This window comes from Vipera berus, assembly GCF_964194415.1.
Source record: "Vipera berus genome assembly, chromosome: 1".
NCBI classification, from domain to species: domain Eukaryota; kingdom Metazoa; phylum Chordata; class Lepidosauria; order Squamata; family Viperidae; genus Vipera; species Vipera berus.
Window position 1 is genome coordinate 150,313,202 of NC_138202.1, and position 27,040 is coordinate 150,340,241.

Sequence of the window (27,040 nt, forward strand, 5' to 3'; positions counted from 1 at the left end):
CCAGCCACTGCAGTCAGATGCTGACCTGAAACATAGTTTGCTGATGGCTTAGCATGTCAGCTAAATTCACCAAACTATGATTGGTGAACCTTAGCTTGTGTGCCTTGGTGTAACCTCTGAACTCAGCAAATTTATTCAATAAACCACGATCAAATAAACCATGGCTTGCCAAAGAACAGAAAAAGGTGGGCGGTTAATGAATATACATAAGAATCGTTCAAGATAGTACAAATTTTTTTCTGAAATTCTGAAGAGAATTTCCCCATGACTACAAAGATGGAATCCTGAGCCACATACACACAAACAAGACAGACCACAGGCACGCAACCAAGTTTGTTTCTGGCGTTTGGGCATGATTTTTAAAAGTATCTGGGATCTCGGAAGGTGATAGTAGAGGCTACGCCAGAGCAGTAAGAAGTTTGCGCTTTGTTTTCCCTCCGAGACGGTGTCGAATTACAGAGAAAGAAAACCAGCTCGGGCTGGGGTGGAGGGGAGGCGGGGAGCTGGGATCAGTTTCTCCTGCTGATACGCAGCCGCCCCTTTCTTTTCTTTTCTTTTCTTTTCTTTTCTTTTCTTTTCTTTTCTTTTCTTTTCCATCAAGTAGAATGGAGGAGAATATCCCAGGCTGCCGAGAGGAGGAGGCAGGGGACTCCTAAGAAGGCGCTGCAAGTTGCACCCGCCGGCCGCTCGGCCCCTGCTGGCGGGCTGGCGGGCTGGTTGGCTGAGGACATGCGACTGCAAGGCCGGCCACGCGACACCGAGGAGACGTGGATGCCGCGCTATAAATATGCCACGCAGGCAAGGCGCAACAGGCGACTTCTCCTAGCTCGCTATGCGGGCGCGCTCCAGGGCTCCGCGTGGCGCTCCTCTTGCCGCCTCTGTAGGTAAGGAGGCCCGGAGGCGGCCGGAAGAAAAGCTTTTCAAAGGCCAGGCAAACTTTTTTCTCCGAAATGAATAAATTCCGGAAGGTTTGCCGAGGCAGCGGGCGAGTCCTGGCTTTGATCTTCGCAGCCTCGGTCGTTTGGCTGATCTTTGACATGGCAGCCCTCAAGTTGTCCTTCGGCGAGAGCGGCACCAAAGTGCTGCAAGGAGAGACGGGCGGGAAGGACAGGGGGCGACGGCGAGTTTGGCGCAACTCCGAGCGTGGCCTGGGGAGGTGGTCCCGAGAGGAGTCCGAGGTTTCTCCGCCGGGACAAGGCGAGAAGCCCTCTAGGAGCAGCGAAGACGCTGGCCGGGGCGCGGAGGGGAGAAGGCAGCGCTTATCCCCCGGCACGACCCCGGCCAAAGCAGCGCCCGGGAAAATCCCCGGCCTGCGGGACATACTCCCGCTGAAACGGCGCCGGCCGCCCGCTGAACCTTCCCATCCCCCGGGAAAGAAAGTCAATGGGGCGGCAGCCACCAACCACCCTCGGCAGACAAAGCCGGCTCTGGCCCGGTGGGACCAGGAGCCCCATTCGGTAGCTGCTGAAGGGCGAGCGCCTGTCAGGCCAACTCTTCCAAAGGGAGCCCCTCAGAAGGCGCCCGCCCAGAGGACCGCGGGAGGAGCGGAGGTGCTGCACGTGGAGTTCCCAGATAGTAGGGCTTGGGCTGGGTTTAAACGTGGTGTCCCCACTGGAAGCGAGCCTGAGGGATGGCCGGGCAGTCCCCTTTTTCCCAAAGCAAACGGGACTGGGGGGCTAGTAAGAACGGTAGAGGCTCCCGAGGTCCCAGGAAGGTGGGTTTTACCTGCTGACAAGCTGAATACCTCAACAGCAGAGAAGAAGGAAGTCTCTCTGAATAAAAGAGCTCCGGGAAACCTGCCAAATAGGAAGGATGCAAAACTACCTCCCGCAAAGGATGCTCTTTCGGAAAACCAACAGGTCTTTATAACCAAGGAGCTGGTCCCTGTGGTTTTTCCAACAATTCAGCGTCTCCAAGTCAGCACCCGAGGGTTTAGATCGATGGGAAAGTCTGTACAGCTGCCAGGTGAGAAAAGCAGTCATAAGCGGAAAGCCACCAATGCAACCCATATAGATGGCCAAATTAAAGCCGTGAGCGCGGAGGGGATCCTTGCCAGAGGAGGAGCACTGGGGAAGGTTGACAAAGGCCATTTAGTAGGCAAAGAGCAATTCCCCAAACTTAATCAGAGTAATGTAGATTTCGCAGAAAAAAATCGGCTGCACAAAGTGTTAACAATCGATAGGACCCTGGCCCCAAGAGACCCCAGAGCGCCCGGTCAATTTGGGCGCCCTGCTGAAGTTCCAGGTGAGAAGGAGGAAGAAGCCAAAAGGAGATGGAATGAAGGGAATTTCAATGTCTACCTCAGTGACTTAATCCCAGTTGATCGTGCCATTGATGACACAAGGCCTGCTGGGTAAGCTGTGATTACTTGTGCTGCACAGCACACATTTGGGCTGGTGCAATTGCTGATTTATCAAATGCTTGTCTAGAACAGGAATTGATTTTCTTTGCAATACCATCTCTATATATTTGTACGCATTTAAATATGTAACATGCATTTCAGTGTTATATGCCACCTGGAGTTGTTTTGTATGAAAGTGGACATATAATTGCGATTAATTTAAAAAAATACTCCTTGTTTTCCCCCAAAAGAGTTTGTAGGCTTCGTGAAGCTCTCACAGGTGTCTATGAAACAAAAAAAGCCAGTTTGGTCTAGTGATTAAGTCACCAGATTTGAAACCACAAAACCTCTGAGTTCTAGTCTCTCCTGTTGACTGGATGACTTTGAGCCACCCAACTTGCCTCACAGGGTTGTTGTTGTGGGGAAAAGAGGAGGGCTATTACGTATGTTGACAGCCTTGAATTATTTATAAAAAATAAAAACAGGATAACAAAATCTAAAATAAAAGGGAAAAGACCCTGGTTCAGTAGTTTTTGGAAAGAAATATTATTTTAAATATACAATATTCACAAAAGTCATAGGTACCTAAACAAGTAAATATACATTACATAAATTTGCATCAGCAAATTAGTAATAAGCATAATTAGCAATATGTGGAGTAGAATTAACCTTTAACGTTCTCCTCAAAGCCAACAAAGGCTATGTGTGAGGCCACCATACAGAAAAGGCCTCGCCCAATATTTGAAAAATCTTACAGAACATCAGATGTTAACCTGGAAAGTCAAATAGCAAGATCTCAAATTATTGAAGGACTACTGTGAACAATTTAAATTATTTTGGTATTTTTCATAGAGGTGCACTGGGCAAACGGAAGTACTGAACAATGCAATCCTTTTAAAGTTTGTTCAGAAATTAGTTCCAGTATATTTGCTTTATCTAATTTTCTGGTAAGTGTACATAATTTTGTGGGATGAGTGTGCTTAAAATGATGTGTCACTGCTGAAACATAGCTATGGATTTTTATATCTGGAATCTTGTTGGTGGGAACTGTAGAACTAGAATATCCATGCTGATACTAGGATGCACGTGAAAATTGGAAACTGGCCCATCAGATTAGATATCACTGCTACCCAAAAAGTTAACACTGAGTGATGTGTTGAATTGTGTAAACACACCCACATATACAGACATACAAACTGTTTGTGTAGCCTTGAATATGGAACACAAGGATTTCCTCTCTGCTTATTTTAAAGAACAAAGTTGGCCCTTAGAGGAGCAATTTTCCTGCAAGAAGAACTTTGCTTTGGCAGCTGTCACCTCAAAAAGAAAAAGGAAGTTTGAAACCAGTCTCAAAGTATCCATCTCTGCCCCTGGTGCTAAACCAGTAAAGGGTTACAGACATCCAGTTACAGGAAACCCATAATTTTCTGTAAACTGCCAAGAGTCACTTTATGAGTGAGCTAGGCAGTAGTTAAATCTGATAAATAAATTAGTTTTCTCCAAATAGTGTTCCCAGGCACGAATGCATTACATAGGGCTCCAGTCCTCATCCTGCTTCTGCATTTAGCATCCTTTTCTTTATTTTAATGTCATTTTTTTCGGTTATAATTCTACTATTACTTTCTGTAAAAAAAAATGTTCAATTAGATCTTTTTATTCTGCTGTAGGGAAAGTATAGTTCTAAGCTGAAAGCTATAGTTTACAAATCTGGGTGATTCAGTTCAGACAATATAAACCACCACCACCAGCACCCCCAAAACGGCAGAACCATAATATAGCTTCCTGTGATGCGTGAACTCAGCCACAGAATCAAATCAGTGGCAAACTGTCATTATTTCATTTTAACACAGGCTTTCAGAGCCATGCAAAACAGTATTACCCATGCGTGATAATCGGCTTACGGAGAGAAGTGCACTGATTTAGGAATTGCATATATTTAAAGCAGCATTTATGCGTCTTAAACAGTTGGTTTCTGGTACCTAAGACAGAAAATACCCGGTGCTCTTTTAACCTGTGTAAAGCATACATGACTTACTAACTGTGGAGTTGCAGAATCAATCTCCCTACTTGAGTTTAAGGGGCTGGGCACTCAAGAGATGCTGTCCCTTGCAAACAGCATCTTCATGATGGAACAATTGTGGCTCTGAGGTGGGAGGAGGGGACTTGGGCTCCATTTTTATTTGCGCTGATGCTCCCTTTTTTAAAACCCGTGTGGCAAAATGTTTGAGCAATACAGAAATATTCTGATAAATAAATCTGACACCTCAGTTAAAGCCATTGCAAAATTTTCAGAGGCCTTTGAAATATGGCAGCTGAGGAAGGTACAGTAAGTCGCTTTTCATTCTCAAGGAGTTAAATTCTTCTACCTAAAAGCTGTTTTCCATTTCCCCTTTGTCTGCCAGTCTAACTGAAGTTGAAAGCAGGTAGGCCAACAAAGGCTGTCTTTAACATCTTGAAACACAGGCACATTAATAAAGGCACCAGAGAGCCTTCAAATGATCTGCCTTGGATGTTGTCATAGATACATGTTGGTACATTGCCTGCAGAAACTGTAGCTTGGCACTCACTTTGTAAATCAAATTATTGGTACAATGCACCATTGTCCTATTGATACCCTTGGGTTTGGCCAAAGATAGTGGTGCATTATGGCAATATTTTGGCAGCATTCTGGGGCACCTTAGCAAAATGAAGGCTCTCAAACGCAACAGGATTACCTGAAAAGACTATGAAGCCCAGAATGGCAAAGGGCAGAGAATAATGTTTCCCATCAACTGCTATTTGATCTGTGTTTTAATCAAGAGATGCCAGTCAATGAATTAAGAGCCTTGTCATGTAAAACAGGCATGCTCCCATTGAGATACAGTCCACTATTTTCCCAACAAAACAACCCAGAACAAAAAAAAATAGTTTTCCATCTAGGTTGGGAGGATAGGATCAACCACCCTATCAAACATTGGTGAAAAATGATCAGGAGAATGGATTCTCTGTGGGAGGAGTTCTTTGGTAGCTTGCCCTGGCTTTCTCAAGATCTGCTGGAAGATATATTAGCCTAAGGGGTAAAGATTCCCTTAAGGCATCCATCAAACCCTTAGCTGAATTGCAAATAGAAATCGAGAAAAATGCTTTCCCTTCAGCCTTTTGTTCATGCAGAGAAGACCTGACCAAAACCTTTGACTCTTCTATTTTTTTTTCTAAACCAGCATGATGTAAAATGACAAATTCAATGAAATGAGAGAAATCTTTATCACCGGCTAGATCTACAGATTTTCTGCTGTACTTCTTTGATAGGCTTAGCCTTAGTGGGTCACGTTGAAACGTTGCTGTATTGAGGCTGTCAATAACACCTCAGTGTTCGCTGACTGTGTTGTGGGGGAGGAGAGAAGCTTTTATTTGGACAACATGACAGAAAAACAGCCTTGCAAGTAGTTTCTTCTTTCTTTTTTCCCTAAAGGGCGCCAGCTCTCCAAACAAATCAATTTATTCTACTAAGTATATGCAAACAAAGCCCTTGAACATCATGAATGTTAGTAATACTCCTGGAAATTAAAGTCTTGTCTGGATATAAGTGAATTTTGTTTTCTTTGACGTTGCTGCATTTTACTATATTTGGCTATTTGAAGAGGGAAATAATGCATGGAATTGCCAGGAAAAAAAGAAACAATATACGTTCTGGAGCCCTTTAAATGCACCCATTTTCTGAGTTGAAAGCATTCTTGGGAACAATGGTCTGACTCAGTATAAGGCAACTTGCTATGTTCCTTCATCCTTTGTGTGTATATTACATTTCAGGCAAGTCTACTCCCACCCCACCTCATGCATGTTTATTTGTCACAGACTGAGCACTCAAAAAAGGCTGGCTCTAGATTTGCAGAGATTGTAATGGGTTTTACTGTATTTCTAGAGGCTGCAGGATACATAAAATTTATTTGTGATTACTTTGAAGTGTATGTGTCATCCAAACACGAGCTTTCTGTTTATCTTATAAGGGAAATGGGCAGCACAGTTTTTTTAAAAAATAAAATTCTCAATTCCATGTCTTTTCTATTTCTGTCACTTCTGTGAGGCCCTCTTTCTCGAGTTTCTTCAGCCCTTGACTTAATAGCTACTAGTTCCGCACTTTGCGATCAGGGGTGGATATAACCTATGTTGCTATGTTGCCCATGGTTTATTGTAACATCCTTAACAGCATCAAAAATAATACTGAGCCCCCTCCCCCCCTTAGAATAGCAGTCCTATTGCCGCAGTAGTACTCTTTGCTTTATATAGGTCTGGTAGTCATATAGCAAGATTTGCAATGTGTTCCTTTTTTGAGAGATTTATATTTTGTTCTTTAATATGTTCCAGTCCCAAGGTACCGTATATACTTGAGTATAAGCCGAATTTTTCAGCCCACTTTTTGGGCTGAAAAACTCCACTTCGGCTTATACTCCAGTCAACAAAAAAAAAGAACTGTCCCTTCGTTCGGAACATGCTGCTGAGAGAAGCTGCCTCGCCTGCTGCGCCCCCAACAACCGCCGCTGCCGCTTTCCCCCCCATCGCTCACCCGCTGCCCCCGAAAATGCCGCTGCCGCTTTTCCCCCCCCATCGCTCACCCGTGCTTCCCCCCCCATCGCTCACCCGTGCCGCCCCGAAAATGCCGCCGCCCGCTCGCCCGCTGCCTCGCCCGGGGACCAGCACCAGCCAGCCAGCCCGCCGGCGAGAAGCCCGGCCCGGAGGTGAGGGGAGGGAGCGGAGTCGCTCACCCGCTGCCCCCGAAAATGCTGCTGCCACTTTTCCCCCCCCATCGCTCACCCGTGCTTTCCCCCCCCATCGCTCACCCGTGCCGCCCCGAAAATGCCGCTGCCGCCGCCCGCTCGCTCGCTGCCTCGCCCGGGGACCAGCACCAGCCAGCCAGCCCGCCGGCGAGAAGCCCGGCCCGGAGGTGAGGGGAGGGAGCGGAGTCGCTCACCCGCTGCCCCCGAAAATGCCGCCGCTGCCGCTTTCCCCCCCCATCGCTCACCCGTGCTTTCCCCCCCCATCGCTCACCCGTGCTTTCCCCCCCATCGCTCACCCGTGCCGCCCCGAAAATGCCGCTGCCGCTCGCCCGCTGCCTCGCCCGGGGACCAGCACCAGCCAGCCAGCCCGCCGGCGAGAAGCCCGGCCCGGAGGTGAGGGGAGGGAGCGGAGTCGCCGGGGACGCAGCCCGGGGCCCACGTGGAAACAACACAACGCTTGACACACACACACACACACACACACGCACGCACAAGGAGGGAAACAAGCTTGACTGAGGAGGGAAACAAGCCCCCCCCCCACACACGCAAGCACGAGGAGGGAAACAAGCTTGACTGAGGAGGGAAACAAGCCCCTCCCCCCCACACACACACGCACGCACGAGGAGGGAAACAAGCTTGACTGAGGAGGGAAACAACGCTTGACTGCCCCCTCCCCCCCACACACACCCACCCACGAGGAGGGAAACAACGCTTGACTGCCGCCTCCCTAGCAGACCTCCCCATTCCTGTTAGAAATGGAGCCCAGTACTTCTAGTACTCCTGCACCAAAACAAAGACGCAGGTCATACGAAGCTGCTTTCAAACTAAAGGTTGTGTTAAGAGCAGAAAAAAGCAATAACAGTATTGCAAGTAGGGAATTTGGTGTTGATGAAAAACAAGTGAGGGAGTGGCGGAAAATGAAAGCTGAGTTGGAAAAGATTCCAAAGGCAAAAAAAGCTCGACGTGGTTTAACAACTCCATATGTGGCTCTAGAGACTGAATTGCATGAATGGGTTATGGAGTGTCGTCAAAATGGTTACTGCGTAACACGCATGGGAATTCGCTTACGTGCCCTTCAAATGGCTAAAGATGACAAATTAAAAGTACCAGGCATTGAAAATTTTGTTGCGTCAGCAGGATGGTGTACTGGCTTCATGAATAGGTATGGCCTATGTTTGCGGCAAAGAACAAAGATTTCACAGAAGTTGCCAAAAGACCTTGATGAAAAAGTGATGTCATTCCATTCATTCATCATAAAACAAAGAAAGATCCATAACTATGACCTGGGAGATATTGGGAATATGGATGAAACACCTATGACCTTTGATCTTCCAAGCAACAGAACCGTGGCAAGTTTGGGAGACAAAACTGTTTTACTCAGAACCACAGGTAATGAGAAAAACCATTTTACAGTTGTTCTGTCATGTTTGGCTAATGGAACTAAGCTGCGCCCTGTCATTATTTTTAAAAGAAAGACCTTGCCTAAAAAGGTCAAATTCCCACCACGAATTACAGTGCGCCCACATGTTAAAGGCTGGATGGATGAAGATGGAACAAAAAAGTGGCTGGAAGAAGTTTGGAATGGACGACCAGGAGCAGCCTTAAAGAAAAAACCATCATTGCTAGTTTGGGATATGTTCAGAGCCCACACATCTGATGACATAAAAACATTGGCAAAGTCTTCTCAAGTTACTTTAGCCGTTATTCCAGGTGGGCTTACATCTGTATTACAGCCCTTAGATGTGTGTTTAAATAAACCTTTCAAAGACCGTGTGCGAAAGATGTGGTGCGAATGGATGTCATCTGGTCAAGCCCGACTAACAAAAGGTGGAAATATGATGAAGCCTGACATAGAACTGATAGCAAAGTGGGTTCGTGATGCATGGGAAGAGATTCCAGAGGACATGGTGAAGCACGCCTTCAGGAAATGTGGCATAAGTAATGCTATGGATGGCAGTGAAGACACTGCTTTGCATGAGGAGGACAACTGTGATAGTGATGACAGCGAACTCTGTGACAATGTATATGATGATAACCTCACACCAGCTACAGCTGAAGCTCTGTTTGCAGATACAGATGAGGAGGAGGAATCCAGTTTTGAAGGATTTTGATGCTTGTGTTTTAGCTTGGTTGCTTATTGAGTTAAGGTTTTTGTACATTTAAAGTTATTGTTAATACTTTAATATTATATATTGTTTTTGTTGAATATACTGATAATATATTGTTTTTGTTGAATATACTGATAATATATTGTTTTTGTTGAATATACTGATAATATATTGTTTTTGTTGACCCTCTTTTCCACATGCCTCAATTAAAGCAATTTTATTGTTATCTACCTGTATTTTTATTTTTGAAATTTACCGTGAGCTGCTGCATTTCCCAGCCTCGGCTTATACTCGAGTCACCAACTTTTTCCAGTTTTTTGGGGTAAAATTAGGGGTCTCGGCTTATAATCGAGTCGGCTTATACTCAAGTATATACGGTATTTAATGCTTTGTAAGAACGTTGTGTCACATGACACTCAGATACCTACTGATGCAGAAGGTTTTAGGTCAGGGGTGTCAAACTTAATTTCATTGAGGGCCGCATCAGCTTTGCAGTTGCCCTCAGGGGGCCGGGTGGGTATGGCCAGGGTGGGCGTGGCCTACTGGGTGGGCGTGGCTAGAGTGCGTATGGCCTACTGGGTGGGCATGGCCAGCTCTACATCGTTCGCATCAAGGGTGCCTATGGGGGCCTGGGCAGGAGTGGGACAGATCTGAGGGTCTCTGGCAGAAGGAGGGTCTCTGGGCCAGGGCCAAGGCAGAGGGGGCTGTTCCCTCACTGTTTCCAAGATGGGTTTGCGGGCCACATGAAACCACTTTGCAGGCCGGATCTGGCCCCCGGGCCTTGTGTTTGACATGTCTGTTTTAGGTGTTTGTCACTGTCGCTAGAGCTTTATAACTAAAAGGTTCTTACTGTCTTCCTGACACCCTTATCTTTTTTCCATCTTTTTCTGAGTACCAAAATTAATTCATTCTAAAATCTCATCTTTCCAATTTCCACATTTCCTAGAGTGCACTGGAAATCAAATTGGTTTTTTTTCTGTCTCCCAGCTGGAATTAAACTAGGTTTGCTTGTATAAGAATTGTGTTAAGAATAAAAAAAAATAACTTCCATAAACACACATTGCAATTTTATGCTAGGGAACTTCCAGGGATCAATATATATATACTGTTAAGTAACCGTAGGATTTAATAGTAGTGGAACACATTTATAGAGGTAGATTGAAGTGATTCATTCTGCCCTCTCCCCTGAGAGGCATTTCTTACTACAGCCTTTTCCAAGCTGATTTCCATGCTGGCTTGCAATTTTGGGAGCTGCAATGCATGTTACTGAGTAAATCCAAGTAAGACCCAATTCAGATCTCCAGGTTTTGATTATTCTTTCTTTTTTTCCAATCAAAAATATTTTTACCTTTGTTATGGCAGCATTGGAAAGGTTCAGCTTTGATGCTGGCATGTTAGTTAGCATTTAGGCTCAGAAAAAATATGTGTTGTTTTATGTTTCTGGCTTATGTATCATAGGGTTTTCCGAACCTTCAGCTTTTTCTATATTGTTAGTCTTTCTCTACCTGAATCCGACTATGTTACAGTACTTGGGATTACAACTCTCATTTCTCAGCTACATGGAGAATTATCAAAATTGCACCGAGAAGCACCAAAGTGGAGGAGACTGTTAGAAAGTCTTACAGGTTGGCAAAAAAAAGGTTTATTGTACAATAATGCAGATCTAGAACAGATGAGTGCAAGAAAAATTAGATAAGCCATGGGCGTGCTCTCCATTTTATACTTGAGCAAGTTACCTATTTTTCGGTCTTTTATAACTCCAGTTAAATCAGGATTACAAACACCCAGGAGACCCAGGGCCATGTTGGCTGAGATTTCTGGAAGCTGTAATATCTGGGCAGTTGGAAAACGTTAGTTTCAATGTTAAATGCTTCCAGTTTACACACAGTTTACATTTGCATTACATCTAGCTTCCTTTTACAATAAAATCCACAGTGTTTGCTCTACATAAATTATTTCATTTCTCTTGACTTCTGTTTCCTCATAACTCATTGTGATTGCCAACCCTTCTTGTTGTTTTTTTTAAACAAAGATTTTCCTCTGGAAAAATAATGTAGGTGCTTTGGGATTTGAAGACTATTTTGGCCACCCTGTTTGATCACAGGAGGCGGGTGCTATTTTAAACCAGAAACTGGCTAATAGAAGAAATCCAGGCTGCAGCCTGGATCTTTTATTTTTATCATCCACTAGGGACTATTCTTTGCCAGCGACAAGACTGTATTAATACAAACAGAAAATCTATCAACAGTTAGTACAACATATGGGTTATTTCTCAATTAAACTTAACACAGTCTTTGTTGTTGAATTTAACTTGTTCAAGAAAGCCCTTAAGTTGGAGGTCCTTTCTGGGGTCCCTTCTCTGCCAGTAGATCTTAACTATGATATTCATGGTCAGAACAGCATTGAATGGCTGAATCTAGCTTCTTTTAATTTACTCGAGTGCTTTGAGTGACTTTGTCCAGCTTGGAATATTGTGACAAATGTATAAGAATATTTATCTCCAGCCACATGTTTCTTCATAGAATGCCAGATCAGAAAAATGTTACATTTTATGTGGGATGCAATATGGAAGAATGCTATTCCAAGGCTTTGCAGCTATCTGAGGATAGCAGTAATAATATTGTTATTAAATAAATAATAATACTATAAAGTAAATAATAACTCTGCCTCCTTGCAAGAATGCACAGTTACTTGCAAGAATGCTTAGAAAACATGGTGCCTCATTATAGTTTTTACTTTTCAGTCTTCCCATTTCTTGGTTAACCATTGGAAGAAACTGGAAAATATGTCCCCAGTCACAAATTCTTGGCAAGGATCTTTCCTTTTTTTTAAAAAAAACACCTTATTACAGAATTAGTTCCCGTGTTGTTTTCTTTGGGTAGTAACTTCATGGCATTTGCAGAATTCTTTGTCTTATTTTTTCAGCACTCTATCAAATGGAAATAAGCTCCATTTGACTTTCTTGAAATAAATCTTCTATTCAATCTCAGAAGTGGGTACGGAAGGAAGGGAAAGAACTATTTTAAGATTATAATGTGGATGTGCCTGAAAAGCCTATTTAGTAGCTGGCAATATGTATCTCAAAGCTCATTTGGCCACCAAAGGAGAAGAGAGCACCTATTGGGAAAGATGTTGGGAAAGATTGAAGGCAAAAGGAGAAGGGGGTGGTAGAGGATGAGATGGTTAAATAGTGTCATTGTTGCAAGGGACATGAGTTTGGACAGACTCAGGGACACAGAATCGGATATGACTTAGTGCAGACATGTCAAACACAAGGCCCGGGGGCCGGATCCGGCCCGTGAAGTGGTTTCATGCGGCCCGCGAAGCCATCCTGGAAACAGTGAGGGAATGGCCCCCACTGCCTTGGCCCTGGCCCAGAGACCCTCCTTCTGCCAGAGACCCTCAGATCTGTCCCACTCCTGCCCAGGCCCCCATAGGCACCCTTGATGCGAACGATGTAGAGCTGGCCACGCCCACCCAGTAGGCCATATGCACTCTAGCCACACCCACCCTGGCCATACCCACCCGGCCCCTTGAGGGCAACCGCAATGCTGATGCGGCCCTCAATGAAATTGAGTTTGACACCCCTGACTTAGTGACTGAACAAGAAGTATCTCAAACCAGGCCACAAATCTGGATTTTAAGTTGAACTTTAAAAGTTCTACATCTGCTCTTTGGTACACTAAGCTTTCCCCTTCTCCTAATCCCTCTAGTTTCAATATTCTTTTGACAGCTGAAAAGAGCCAGGCAAATCTGTCTGGACCAATCCAGAAATTAACGAGAATCTGAAATTTTTACTCAGGAATGAGATACTGTGAGTGTCTGAATTAGGACTTGAGAAATGCTCTTACAAAAAGGGACAGAAAAAGCTTGTTTTTTTAAAAAAAATTAGAATGTATAAAGAATTATGCATCAGCAGCTTCTGTTGTATTTGATATAATGTAAATTGGATCTTGTGTTGCATGAAAGCGCAACAGTAATTTATGATTTGTATCTAGCACAAATCCACACTGTAGGCACAAAACATGCCAGTGCTAAAGGCCAAGGACCATGTCTTCTTGAGATGATTCCACTTCTGGCCCAGTTTGGGGGATAAAATCTGTGAATTTCAGTGAAAACCAGCCCATTAGGGGGGAAGTGGCCTTTTTGTAAATAGCAGGATTTTTCACTGTGATATTTTTATCAGAAACTCAGTCACCATTTGGTTTTACAATAGTACTTGTGCAGTTGCAGTCAATCAGTGGTAGAGCCTTCAGCTTAGAATTCTAAGCGGGGCCTTTCCCCTTGAACAGATCCTCTTCCTCCCCGATGCTCATTTACTTAGTCTCTTCACCTGGTCTGATCTGCTTGGCTGTGCAGAAGAGGATGTGACGGATATGCACCTGTCTCCATCTGATCAGAGATGTAACAGTTTCTGTTTGAAGTTTGAGCAATTTAACTTTAATGTTGAGATCAAAAAATTATCAGAAAAAAAGAGTAAGAACCTTCAAATTCCCTAACTAGTGAGTACATGGACAGCAGACTGAGCAGGCCTAACAGTTCACAATGCTCCCCACTACATTAAGATGTATTATAGGATTATGCCATTACTATTTCTCAGTTTCCATTAAGCAGATGCCTAGCAATGCCGATTCCTGATGTTGTTAGCTGTATTGGAATCAGATACTCAAGTGATAGCTTTCCTTACTTTACACTCTAAAATTTCTTTCCCACAACTTTTGATTGCCGGGGAGGAAGTCTTTGCATTTTGATAGATATTATTTTAGTAGAATTTATTTTTTAGAGCTCAACTCTCTTGCCTTCAGGAAGAAAATATCAGTAAAATAGGTTTTTAGGGCAATTGGAGAGGTTAATGTTCACTTCTACCAGTAACTTTGTATCAGCTGTTTATGTTATATTATGCTATGCTAATCTCTTTTGCTCCAGATGTTCAGATCTTCTTGTCCACAATGACCTTCCCACCACTAGCATTATCATGTGCTTTGTTGATGAAGTGTGGTCCACTCTCCTGCGTTCTGTCCACAGTATCCTCAACCGGTCCCCCCTTGAATTGATTAAAGAAGTCATTTTGGTGGATGATTTTAGCACAAGAGGTAAGTTGATAGCTCAGGATCAAGATGTCATTTGATAATTTACTGTTTGACAAAAGTATATATTTTTTTCATCATGATAGAGGTTACTGAAGTTCTCCAATACATCCCATACATTTCCCTGACATATCAAATTGGCCTTATTTTGCTTCAGTGGATCCCTGTATGTCAGGCACAAAAGATCAGGTCCACAAGTGAAGGTCCAGTTAAACTGATTTATTGTTACTCATCGCTATGCATAGGAACCTCTCAACTAACAGTTGGCACCTGCCAACAGAACTCTGGAAAGGGGTTGGACTTCGTTCTATTGTGGCTACATAGGGATTCTAGTCTGATCCCTCTTTTCACTCTGCCTCCAGATTCTGCCCTCTCTTCTCCTACATTATATCATTTTTTTTCTCCCCTTACAGTTTAGAGACAAATGTACCATACATTACATTTGATTTAAAAGCGTGCAGAATATTTTAGGGTCACTGGATGCTTGTGTGTGTTCTGTACCAGCCTGCTACCGGCCCTGCAGAAAAGGCAGGGACAACCCCTTTTACAAGAAGGCAAGAGGCTGGAACTAAGCCTGCCAAATTTATGGATACAAAAGCAAACAGAACAAGACATGAACCATGAAACAGGAGCTATTCAAGCGGTTGCCTTCAGCAAACCAGCCCTCCCACGCATTCCCCTTTTATACAGTTCAGGGCGTGGCTTCTCTCTGCCTCCTTCCGAGGTGCCCCATTGCCTTCCTCTGTTTACTCCTGATTGACTGCCTCCTGCGTTGGGCGTCCTTGAACAGGGCCAGCTGTGGGTCATCTTCATCCACGCTGTCAGGCTCACACAGCTGGGTCTGCGTCGTGACCAGGTGGGAGGGGCCTGGCTGAGGGCTCTCATCAGCAAGCTCTTCAACTCTCCTCCTCTGAGTCGTCCGACCCAACTGCCGAACCCACAGGCTGACCCTGAATCACAACAGTGTGCAAGATTTGAGAGATCAGTGAAGTATGCCGCTGAAGCCTGATAGAAAGAATTTGCTTTTGGCCTATAGAGAGAGGGAAGTTGTGTAAATATGTTATGACAAAAATATTTTTAACCTGTGAAATCCTTAAAGGAGGAAGAAAGATTTGGTAGTACTTGGTCAATTGTAGATAGTGCAGATAAATCTCTTTTCCTTTAACAATAATTTCCCAGAAAATGACAACAGGCCATTTTGTAAGGCAGAAGCAGCCGATTGGTGACAGGTACATCTACATGACTGCTTCAAATGTTGGCAACTCAGTTTTTTTCTCTTCAGGAAAAGTAATTCTCTGCAGCCTCATAGGCCTCCTCATCTCAAAAGTTCTATGTTACTCCTTCCTTTTTGTGGGACATAAAGAATACTACAAATCTGGAGATAGCTTTTAACCAAGTACTTTTTTCATTAGAGGATCTTTGGTTTTTATTATTTAAAATGGTCTGCAGTGACACTTTTAAGCTGCTTGGCAGGTAGAAGGTTTTCTTTTTTTCAGATTGCAAGAATATTGTTTATTTCTGGATAGACCAGTTGATATGAAAAATAGGTATTTTGTATGAGTGCATCTTTGTGAGCATTTTACTGGATCAATTCTACCTAGTAAGGGTGATGTATAATCAGTTGATTAATACGTAATAGTAATATACAGTTTCTAGCCCCTACAGTCGGTAGAAAACAACTTTTTGGTATTTTTTAATACTCGTCCCAGCTTCTGCCAACCTAGCAGTTCGAAAGCACGTAAAAATGCAAGTAGAAAAATAGGGACCACTACGGTGGGAAGGTAACAGCGTTCCATGCGCCTTTGGCGTCTAGTCATGCCGGCCACATGACCACGGAGACGTCCTCGGACAAGCGCTGGCTCTTCGGCTTTGAAACGGAGATGAGCACCGGCCCCTAGAGTCAGAAATGACTAGCACGCATGTGCGGGGGAACCTTTACCTTTTTTAATAATCCTCTATAAATTGGAGGCAATATTCGAGGACTGATGACCCATTTTATCAGTTAAGTTTGAAATAGGTACAATCTGTAGTCCACATACTTGATTCTCCTCTATTCTGTAATTTAGCTTACCTGAAGGACAAATTAGACAAATACATGGCACAGTTTCCAAAGGTCCGTATCCTTCATTTGAAAGAAAGGCATGGCTTAATACGAGCAAGACTAGCTGGAGCAGAGATCGCCAAAGGTAAGCAAAATGGCATTGATTGATTAATTGCAGTTACCCTACAAGGTACAGAAATAATTAGAACAATCTAGTTTCTTAAATGAAATTTGTTCATTTAAATTTCATTAGAATAAAGTAGTATGTTCCTAGGTTTTGGTTAGCTGGGAGCAGATGCTAACATGCAGTACTCTTAACTGAGTTCGCATGTTGTGTGAAGTCATGGCTTGTTTTATCCTCTCTCATTATTCTAAGCACTTTACAGTTTTTAAAAAAATACAACAAAAGATAGGCAGTACTCATTTAACGACTGTTCTGACGTGAGAGCAATAACCGAGTTGTACAACCAAGTTAAGTACAGCCGAGGTGTACTTACAACTCGGTTAATTATACTTGTTTGTTTGTTTTTTACTTTTATTTTTCTATTTTGTGTTATTACTGTAAGCTGCCTGGTCATGTGAGCAAGTGGGTGGCTATATAAATTTTCTAAAATAAATAAATAAAATAAACTGATCCTCAGAATTCCATATGACACAATTCCCCATGGTCAGAGGATCATGATCTGAATGCTTAACAACTGGCCACCTTGCCAATTGTCACCAGTGTCTCACAGTCACGTTGACATGATTTGTAGTCTTGGGTTCCCACAAGTAAATTCAATGGGGAAGCTGGCAGGAAATCAGAAGTTATAATCCTCGTGAGTTGCTCACTTAGCAACCTACATGGTCTTAGCTTAATGACAGTAACCGGAGACTGCCAGAAATGCTGTTGTTAAATGGTACAGTGACATGATATTGCATTTTACAACTGCATTTTTAGGAATGGAAATTCCAGCCCTAATTACTGTTAATAATCAAGGACTGCCTATAAGCTCAGAGAACAGCAAGAACATGAGTTCAACCTTGAACTACATACATTTACTACTTTTTGAATAGAATAAGAATCATAAAACTTAAGACTATCAACACCACTCCATAAAATGATTAAATTGTTTAATTAAAATCAAATCAACATTCAAATTAATGTTAGAGAAAAAACTAGAAACAACTTCCAGTACCCCCACTGTAAAGGTGATAACAAAGAATTTGATGATTTAGCGACACTGGCTGTTTACACATGACCTAGATGGTGTAAAAATCACTGCCTGGGTTTATATGCTGTAATATAACATAGTATTATTTCAACAATTGTACATTAAGTTTATTGAAATCAAGCAGATATTTTTAAAATCACCTGCGCAGTATAATTAGCATTAATTCACCTGCACTCCAGAATGCTTTTCTAATCTGATCTTTTTAATAGATTTTAGTGGCAATGTTTTTAATTTTTAAATACTTTTCCTGTTGATGTAGTATTTTATGAATCTGATATTGTTTTATTTGCTATGCAGCACCTTGGTATTTTTAGCAGAAAGTGTTACACATATATTTAAAATGTTAAAACTTTCTGCCCACTAAAGATAGAATTTTAGTAGCAAGTTTATATAAAGATTTTGCCAGGAACTGTCCTTGAGGCCAGCTCTACTGATATTCCAGTATGAAAATCTCCTCTACTTTAATAGCTCTTGCAACACAGGCTCTTAATACTTTACCAATTTTCAGTATCATTATATATTTGGAATTGTTTTTCTTCTGAATGTTACTGTTATCAATTCTGAGACATTTTATGGAAGATATGCTTGAAACTATAATTTTTGCTTTGATTTTTGGACTCAAATAGTATTTTGAGATGTGTGTTAGAAATACTTTCTGAAAATTTCTTTTTTTAATTTAATTTAATTTTAATTTAATAATATTTATATACCGCCCTTCTCCCTGTTCCCCAAATTAAAGGATTATAGAGTTGTAAAAAGGAACTTCTATTTGGCATCCTTGTGTCCTTTTTCTGTACATTCTATCACAGTATTTCCCTTCAGGATCCTTAATAATTTATCCACACAAGCCTGGTCTATTGGAAATCGTGACATGGATAGGATAATGCAAATAAATTAATAAAGTCTCCAAGTTTTGAATGCTGATGACTATCAAAATGAAATGTGAATTAACGCAATGCTTCTTTAATGAGTTGGTTGGGTTAATTGTAGCCAGAGAAAATGAGGTAATTACATTACACAGTCAATAAGGTTTAATTATGCAAACTCACTGAGGGAAAGTAAATTCTGAGAGAGGTGAATATTTTCACAGGTAATACCAAAAGTCATCAAAAGGAGGAGAAACTTTTTGACTTAACTCTTTATCTTCCTTGCTTTAGATAATATACCTATATTGGTTAGTGATTGATTTTCACATCTGGGTGTTCAACGGCCTCCCTTACATGTTAAAAACAAATGAAAGTCTTGCAAATTTGTGCAGGCTAATCCTACCACTACACGCCCAAGTCATGTAACCATTAGACATATATTTTATGATCATAAGGGGCTTATGTGCAAAGATCCCATCCAGGCAAGAAAGAATCTATTATGTTATAAAAGACCTTAGTATTAGCATATTAGTATGCATATAGCAACTTCATTTTGAGTTTGCCAAATATGCAGCAGCGATGGAAGCATTAGCAGGTGATAGGACCAGTTATTGCTCACATAGAACTAATAAGCACCTTCAAGATCGTTCTGCATGAAATAAAATTTGTCCTTCCGTAAATATACCTTTTCATTATTACACCACTGCAATGTTTGGAAGTCTCTGTTAATAAAATGAAAAACTTTTATTAACACGTTTTCCAACTCATATGTCATATATATTAATGAAGCCTTAAAGCACATCACAATTTCACTACTCTAGAGAAATTTCTAATTAGGTGAATATGGTGCTGACCAGCGGAGGCATTCTTATCAATTAGTGAAATGCCATAAAGGACATTTTTCCCAGTGGTATATAAAAATTGTGTGTTGGAAAGAGTATATGGTATGATTAAGATACAGTTAAGAATTAGCATTTCCAAGTTACTTTTTAGTGTGGAATCTTTTTATGGTTCTTGACAAAGTGAACAGTAAAAAAACATTATATTGCGGCAAGGTGGAAGTTTTTGAATAAATAATGAAGAGATATAATTTGTTTAAACAATGTCTCCCATGAACTTCTTTTTTATGTATGGATTATATGTTAAATAGTTATCCACAATGGGAAGCAGATAGAATTTTTTTAAGAGACCAATAAATACTATAAACCTTTCCAAGTTTTGCCTGTCTCCTTGTTATAATGGCAAATTTACTTGCTGCTCTAGGTGATGTCCTGACCTTCTTAGATTCTCATATAGAATGCAACGTGGGGTGGTTGGAACCTCTACTGGACAGAATTCATTTAAATAGAAAAAAAGTTGCTTGTCCTGTTATTGAAGTGATCAGTGACAAAGATATGAGGTGAGTTTTATTCTTCCATGTTTCCCTTGAAGCTATGGGGCTGAACTATGGGCAGAGAGGGAGTTTAGCATAGCTTTTTCCAGGATTATATCGTGATTATGGTCCTCCAATTCACAGAGGAAACACACTGATAATTAACTGAACTGGCCAAGCCTCCATGGTCTCATGTACTCTGACTCTGTCCTTTTAATATTCAGCTCTCCTATCTTGAAGGACATGATCCGACAGGCTCTTCTAGGCATGTTCCTTCAAAACACATTTAAAGCAGGAGTGACAGCAGGAGAAGCCTTGGGACTCCAACACAAATTACTGCCCTCATTTGGGCAAAACAGTTCTACCGTGATAGAACATCTTTTCTTAAGATCTTTGCTTGTTTGTTGTAAAGTTTAATTCAAAATAAAGTAAGAAAACACAAAGCTCATTTCACAATGTTAAATAGTTCATAATTTTGCAAGCTCTTGTTTTTAGTCTGATGTTACTAGCCCCAAACCTCAAAGATGCCATTCAGTTTATTGTAACTTCTGATTCAGCATTTGATTCTTAAATTAATTCTTTGCATGTTCTCCATCGTTTAGTTACATGACCGTGGATAGCTTTCAGCGCGGTGTTTTTACATGGCCAATGAATTTTGGGTGGAAACCAATTCCTTCAGATGTAATTAAAAAAAATAAGATTAAGGAAGCTGATATAATTAGGTAAGTATATGAAGATAAAGTTTTGTGAACAGAATTGCTTTTTAAGTAATAAATATTCGACATGGTAGAATGACACATAGTTTATGATTTGCAAATTTCTTCTTTCTGGATGGAAACTAACATGTTAAACATGACCTGTTATTCAACTAAAGATGTTACTTTAATGCAGAATAAAGAACTTTGATTTTTTAGATATTACTGAATTACGTCTCTGCCCATTCTGGTCCGTGGAAGTTGTAACTTGGCAATAGGTGGCTACAAGTTCTCTGCTTCTGCTTTAAATTATTGTCTAACATAAATCAAGAGATTTTTATAAGATTTTGTAAAAATCTGTTAAAATGGCAACATTGAACTATTGCCAAACTAGATTTCTAGTGTTGTGAACATTCAAGTATGCTTGCATTTAATAACAATTGTCATTTGTGTGCAAAAGGACATGTCGCAGAAGTGTATTATTATGGCTGCACAGATGATGCAAATCTCTAGGCAAGATAGTCAGCAAACAAATGTAGTAAATAAAATAACATTTGTTATTTCTGTCTATTGTGTACAAAGTCAGTGCACCAAAGTTAAGAAACTGAATTTTCCCTGTATATAGATAGGAGTATTATTTATAATTTTATAATTAATAATCTATTAATATTTTAAATTCCTGGTTTCTTAAGCAATATATATATAGTAAAATATATTCAAATGGCAACATTGAACTATTGCCAAACTAGATTTCTAATGTTGTGAACATTGAGGTATGCTTGCATTTAATATAGCAATTGTCGTTTGTGTGTAAAAGGACATGTCTCAAAATACAAAATCTTCATTTGCCCTCCGAAACCTCAATTTACATGTTATGTCTGGTTCAATCATTAGGTGTCCTGTAATGGCAGGTGGGCTATTTTCTATTGATAAGAAGTATTTTTTTGAGCTTGGGGCATATGATCCTGGCCTTGATGTTTGGGGAGGTGAAAATATGGAGATCTCATTCAAGGTATGTTAAACATATTTTCATTTGTTTCTAATTTGTACTTGATTATCAAATTAATGCTCTCTTGTCAGTAGCTAAATTGTGCATATGTATTCCAGGTCTCTTAACAATGGATGATCAGGAATAAGTGTATTAAAATAAACAGTATAATGTCATTATGATATGTTTATTTGTATACATGGAAATGGATATCCATAATACCCCAATGCCTGGTGAATCAAAAGTATATTATTATGGCTGCACAGATGATGCAAATCTCTAGGCAAGATAGTCAGCAAACAAATGTAGTAAATAAAATATCATTTGTTATTTCTGTCTATTATGTACAAAGTCAGTGCACCAAAGTTAAGAAAATTGAATTTTCCCAGTATATAGATAAAGAGTATTATTTATAATTCTATAACTAATAATCTATTAACATTTTAAATTCCTGGTTTCTTAAGCAATATATATATAGTATTATCTAAATATAATTTACATTATAAAATCCTAAGCTTCCCTTTCAATCAAGACATAAAGCTCCAAATGCTGGCCAATCATGCAATATTTATGCGGCTCGGGAGGGGACACGAGGCTGGCTCCAGGCAGTGATATCTGCATCTTTGAGTGAGGGTAGTTTCCCTGCCATCTTGAAGGAGGCAGTGGTGAGACCTCTCCTCAAGAAGCCTGCCTTGGACCCAGCTGTTTTAAACAACTTTCGTCCGGTCTCCAACCTTCGCTTTCTTGTGAAGGTTGTTGAGAGCGTGGTGGCGCATCAACTCACTTTGGTCCTGGAGGAAGCTGACTATCTAGACCCGTATGAATCGGGTTTCAGGCCCGGGTACAGCATGGAGACAGCATTGGTTGCTCTGGTGAATGATCTCTGGAGGGCCCGGGACAGGGGATGTTCCTCTGTCCTAGTCCTATTAGACCTCTCAGCAGCTTTTGATACCATCGACCATGGTATCCTGCTGCGGCGTCTCAGGGGATTGGGAATGGGAGGCACGGTTCTTCAGTGGTTCTCCTCCTACCTCCTGGGACGTTCGCAGTCGGTGTTGGCAGGGGGGCAGAGGTCGACCTCGAGGCCTCTCGTTTGTGGAGTGCCTCAGGGGTCGGTCCTCTCACCTCTCCTGTTCAACATCTATATGAAGCCTCTGGGTGAGATCATTCGTGGTTTTGGAGTTGGGTATCATCAGTATGCTGATGATACCCAGCTTTTCATTTCAACCCCAAACCACCCCAGTGATGCCCTCGACGTGATGTCCCGTTGCCTGGAGGCGGTTCGGGTCTGGATGGGGAGGAACAGGCTTCGGCTCAACCCTGACAAGACTGAGTGGCTGTGCGTGCCGGCATCTCAGGAAATTCAGATCATTCCATCCCTTACTATGTGGGGTGAGTTATTACCCCCCGTAGATAGGGCTCGCAACTTGGGAGTCCTCCTAGACTCACAGCTTTCTTTAGAAGATCATATAGTAACTGTGACTAGGGGGGCCTTCGCCCAGGTTCACCTGGTGCGCCAGTTGCGGCCCTATCTAGACCAGGATGCCTTGTGTACAGTCACTCATGCGCTCGTGACCTCTCATTTAGACTACTGCAATGCTCTCTACATGGGGCTGCCCTTGAGGACCACTCGGAGGCTCCAACTGGTACAGAATGCAGCCGCGAGAGTTGTGTTGGGGGTCTCCCGATACTCCCATGTTACACCTCTGCTCCGTGAGCTGCATTGGCTTCCAGTTGCCTTCCGGGTGAGATTCAAGGTGCTGGTAATGACCTACAAAGCCCTACATGGCATGGGTCCGGAATACCTTAGGGAGCACCTGCGGCTGGCATCAACTTCCCTCCGCCCAGTGCGCTCCCACAGAGAGGGCCTCCTCAGGGTGCCACCGGTCAGAGAATGTCGACTGGTGGCCCCCAGGGGGAGGGCGTTCTCTGTGGGTGCGCCTGACTTGTGGAACCGTTTACCGGTTGAGCTCCGGATGGCTCCCGACCTTCGCTCCTTCCGGCGTGATCTAAAAACCTACTTGTTTGAACAAGCCGGCCTGGTCTGATGGGTTTGGGGTTTTAAATTATTGTTTTAATGTAATTTATTTATTGTATCGGGCACTATGGTTTAATCTGTTCTTAATTTTTGTATTTCGGTATTTTGATATTTATTGCCCTGTTCACCACCCTGAGTCTTTTGGGAGAAGGGCGGTATACAAATTAAATAAAATAAATAAATAAATAAATATCTATTACAAAACAATGATCAAAGAAGTTGTAACACGATTAAGCCTGAAGTCTCAGTCAGAAATGATAGACTGAGGCCTCATCACTGGCTTGCATCCAAAGAAAGTTATGAAAAGAGTTTGCAAACTAATATTTGTGCTCATTATAAGTGGTGTAATTTCTGAATTTGCTAAACAACCATTATGGCCATTGTTTTACTTCTGAAGATTTCAACAAGAAAGTAATTCTTGAGTAGTAGAAATTAGAGAAGGTGTTCTAAACCACGATTTATCCAGGAATTTGGAACTCCAAGCCATTATTTGTGCTGTAAATACATGGTGGATGCAAACCATAATGTTACGTGTTGTCAACTTAGTAGATATGGATTTTCTCATAATAAAACAAAGTAAGACATATGCAGGAGTTAAGACATCTACACATTGCAGATTATGGAATAAAATTGCCAGAAATTGTATCTATTGTTGGTGTGATTTTATTTCATTAGGTTTGGATGTGTGGCGGAGAAGTTGAGATTATCCCGTGTTCCCGAGTAGGCCATATTTTTAGGAATGATAACCCCTACTCCTTCCCTAAAGATCGCCTCACTACAGTAGAGCGGAATTTGGCCCGGGTGGCAGAAGTTTGGCTGGATGAATACAAAGATCTTTTCTACGGACATGGTTATCACCTCATTCAAAAAAACATGGACATTGGAGATTTAACTCAACAGAAGAAACTGAGGAAGCAGCTTCAGTGCAAGAACTTCAAATGGTATTTAGAAAACGTGTATCCTGATTTGGAGGCCCCTCTTGTTAAAGCTAACGGGCTGGTATGTTCATTTTACCAAGTCAGGTTTTTGCTATGTGCTTATGTTAATGGTGATTTTAGCTTAATTTCTTTTCTTCTTGTGCACTATAAAAATCTCATGTTAGTAGCAGCAAAATAGTTATGTTAGTTGAATTTCCCATCAGGTGAAGTTCTAAAGAGATGGGTGGGTGAATTGGTTGATTTATTATGTCACCTTCTTCCATAATGCAGTTTTGTTTTAATAATTTATAGTAATTTAAAAACTTCATTATGGACTTCTGTATGTGTAGTATACTGAATCACTACTGAATTTACCCTGAGGGTAAAATCCACAATATAAAAATCAAAGAACATCACTACTGGGTGGTTTTTAACTCTCAAATCCATGAATATACTGTATCTTGACCTTCTAATGTCAATATGCTTATTTAAAGTAAAACATAGAAAAACATTTTACAGAGTTTATCATTACTTGTCTCCATGAAGGTACTAAAATTGTCAGATGACAACTGTAAAAAGTTTGGTGTCATTTGACATCACACAGTTGCCAGGATACATTCAGGTAATATACAGAGGATAGGCAAAAGGGTAATGGTATTTTTTCACTGGTATAGCACTAGATAGGCCACAGATATTGCTCTTGTTTTTTTGTTGAAGTTCTGCTTCTTTAAATACATAGCTGGAAAAATTGGGATTCTGTTGGTTTCAGGTAAAAGAAATCAATGTTAGGAATAAAATTATTGAAAAGATCTTGATGACCAGTTAATACTGAAGTTTCTTAGTGGGACATTTAGAATTTATATAATTATGAAATCTTATTTCTTTATGAAATTTATATGTCACCTCAATCCAGCTGGATTCTAGAGCAATGGTTTTCAACCTGGGGTCCACGGATCCCTGTGGGGGGCGTGATGTCATCATGGGTTCACGAATGCTTGAAGAAATGCTATTATTTAAATCTTGAGTTAAATCTTGGTGGTCTGTGGCCATGGTTCATGGCCACAAAAGATATTTAAAGGGGGTCCATGGTGAAGAAAAGGTTGAGAACCACTGCTCTAGAGAATTAGTTTGATTGAAAACAAATTTGTGAGTGGGTGGTGGATATTTCTGGTATCTTTGTTCTCTTTGACATAATAATGGTGAACGTTGGGTATGTCAGGACAAATTAAAAAAAATTAAAATGCAGTGGGAATAGGTTAAGAAATCTGTGGTAAGAGGAAGTGCTAGGGTCAAGAATGAATAAAGGTGGATTGAACATGAAAGTGAGTGACCAGTACAAAAAAATATACTGCAATGTTTTGGTCATATAGAGAAAGTGAATGAGGATTGAATTTCGAAGTAAATCTCTATAAAAAAACAATGTATTGAGAGGAAGGGAAAGTACCAAAAAAAATTGTATTTGGATAGCATTTATGAGATGTTAGAAAGAAGTAGCTGAGAAGAACAAAGCTGATGAATATATAAATCAATATGTGGAATTGGTAGAAACAAGGATAGTTTGCAAGTACAATATATAACAGACTTTGGATAGTTTGCAAGGCATGGAGAGATACAGTGAATTGTGTTCGTATAAACTAGATATAACTGTATCTTTTGTCTTATTTCATGTTTTCACATTTTTAATGTCTATTTGGTTAATATTTCTTGCTTTGCTTTGCTACATGTAACATATTCTGTTTATTGAAAGGAAATAGTGTGATGGGTATGTATGTTCAATAATACACTGTTACATGTGTTTACACAACACACAAAACTACAGTAGAAGTAAACTCCTTTATGGCTTAGATTAATGAGTGAACCTGACCTGTACATATCTGTGTATCTGTGTTATACATAGACAGCCATTTATCATTTCTAGTTTTTGGAAGCACAACCTACTGGTGGTGGGTTCCCTATGCTAACCTAGCTTGAAGTCTTGGAAGTAAATGCTGCAGAATTAAGAGCCGTGGTGGCACAGTGGTTAGAATGCAGTACTGCAGGCTACTTCTGCTGACTGCCAGCTGCCAGCGGTTTGGTAGTTCAATCCTGACCCGCTCAAGATTGGCACAGCCTTCCATCCTTCCAAGGTCGGTAAAATGAGAACCCAGATTTTTGGGGACAAATATGCTACATGCTTAGAGTGGGCTGTAAGTCTAAGTGCTATTGCTATTCCTGCATTTTTCTCTAAATCTGCATTTTTCTTAAGCACTGCTTTTTCTTTTAGCAAGATTTTCTATTACTACTCCTGGATATTTATTTATTATAGTGCAACATCTCTGATTTGAAATCAGATAACTATAAAGAAAGGATAGTAGTTCTGTCAGTGGAAAGTTATGCATTCCGAGCAGTACATTGGCATGCAGAAGAGAAAAAAGCAGTATGTTTTATAATTTTCCCCCAGAATTAACTGGCAAAAAAAATTGTATAGGAAACTGGTGTAGATCCTTAGGGTAATATTTGTAAATTAACTAAATGGGGAAATATTTAAAATTCGTAAGCCCCAAATACAGATTCTCCTTCAGCAAACATAAAACTTTCTTATTCTTACCTTCCAAAATCTATATAATTTATTATTATTAT

At 41.1% G+C, this 27,040-nt stretch overlaps 1 protein-coding gene across 2 annotated transcripts in view; it reads left to right on the plus strand.

The window, feature by feature from the left end:
• The first annotated feature begins 294 nt into the window (after positions 1–294).
• GALNT5 (polypeptide N-acetylgalactosaminyltransferase 5) overlaps positions 295–27,040 on the plus strand; it is a 44,836-nt gene continuing 18,090 nt past the window's right edge. For both annotated transcript variants that reach the window (XR_014026822.1, XM_081330501.1), the window contains exons 1-7: positions 295–2,353; positions 14,130–14,296; positions 16,357–16,476; positions 19,675–19,810; positions 20,386–20,505; positions 21,373–21,490; positions 24,180–24,503. Coding sequence is in view for 1 of the 2 variants with exons in the window: in XM_081330501.1 (XP_081186627.1) it covers positions 951–2,353; positions 14,130–14,296; positions 16,357–16,476; positions 19,675–19,810; positions 20,386–20,505; positions 21,373–21,490; positions 24,180–24,503 (2,388 nt within the window). In the remaining variant the exon portion in view is untranslated. The remainder of the gene's footprint in view (positions 2,354–14,129; positions 14,297–16,356; positions 16,477–19,674; positions 19,811–20,385; positions 20,506–21,372; positions 21,491–24,179; positions 24,504–27,040) is intronic.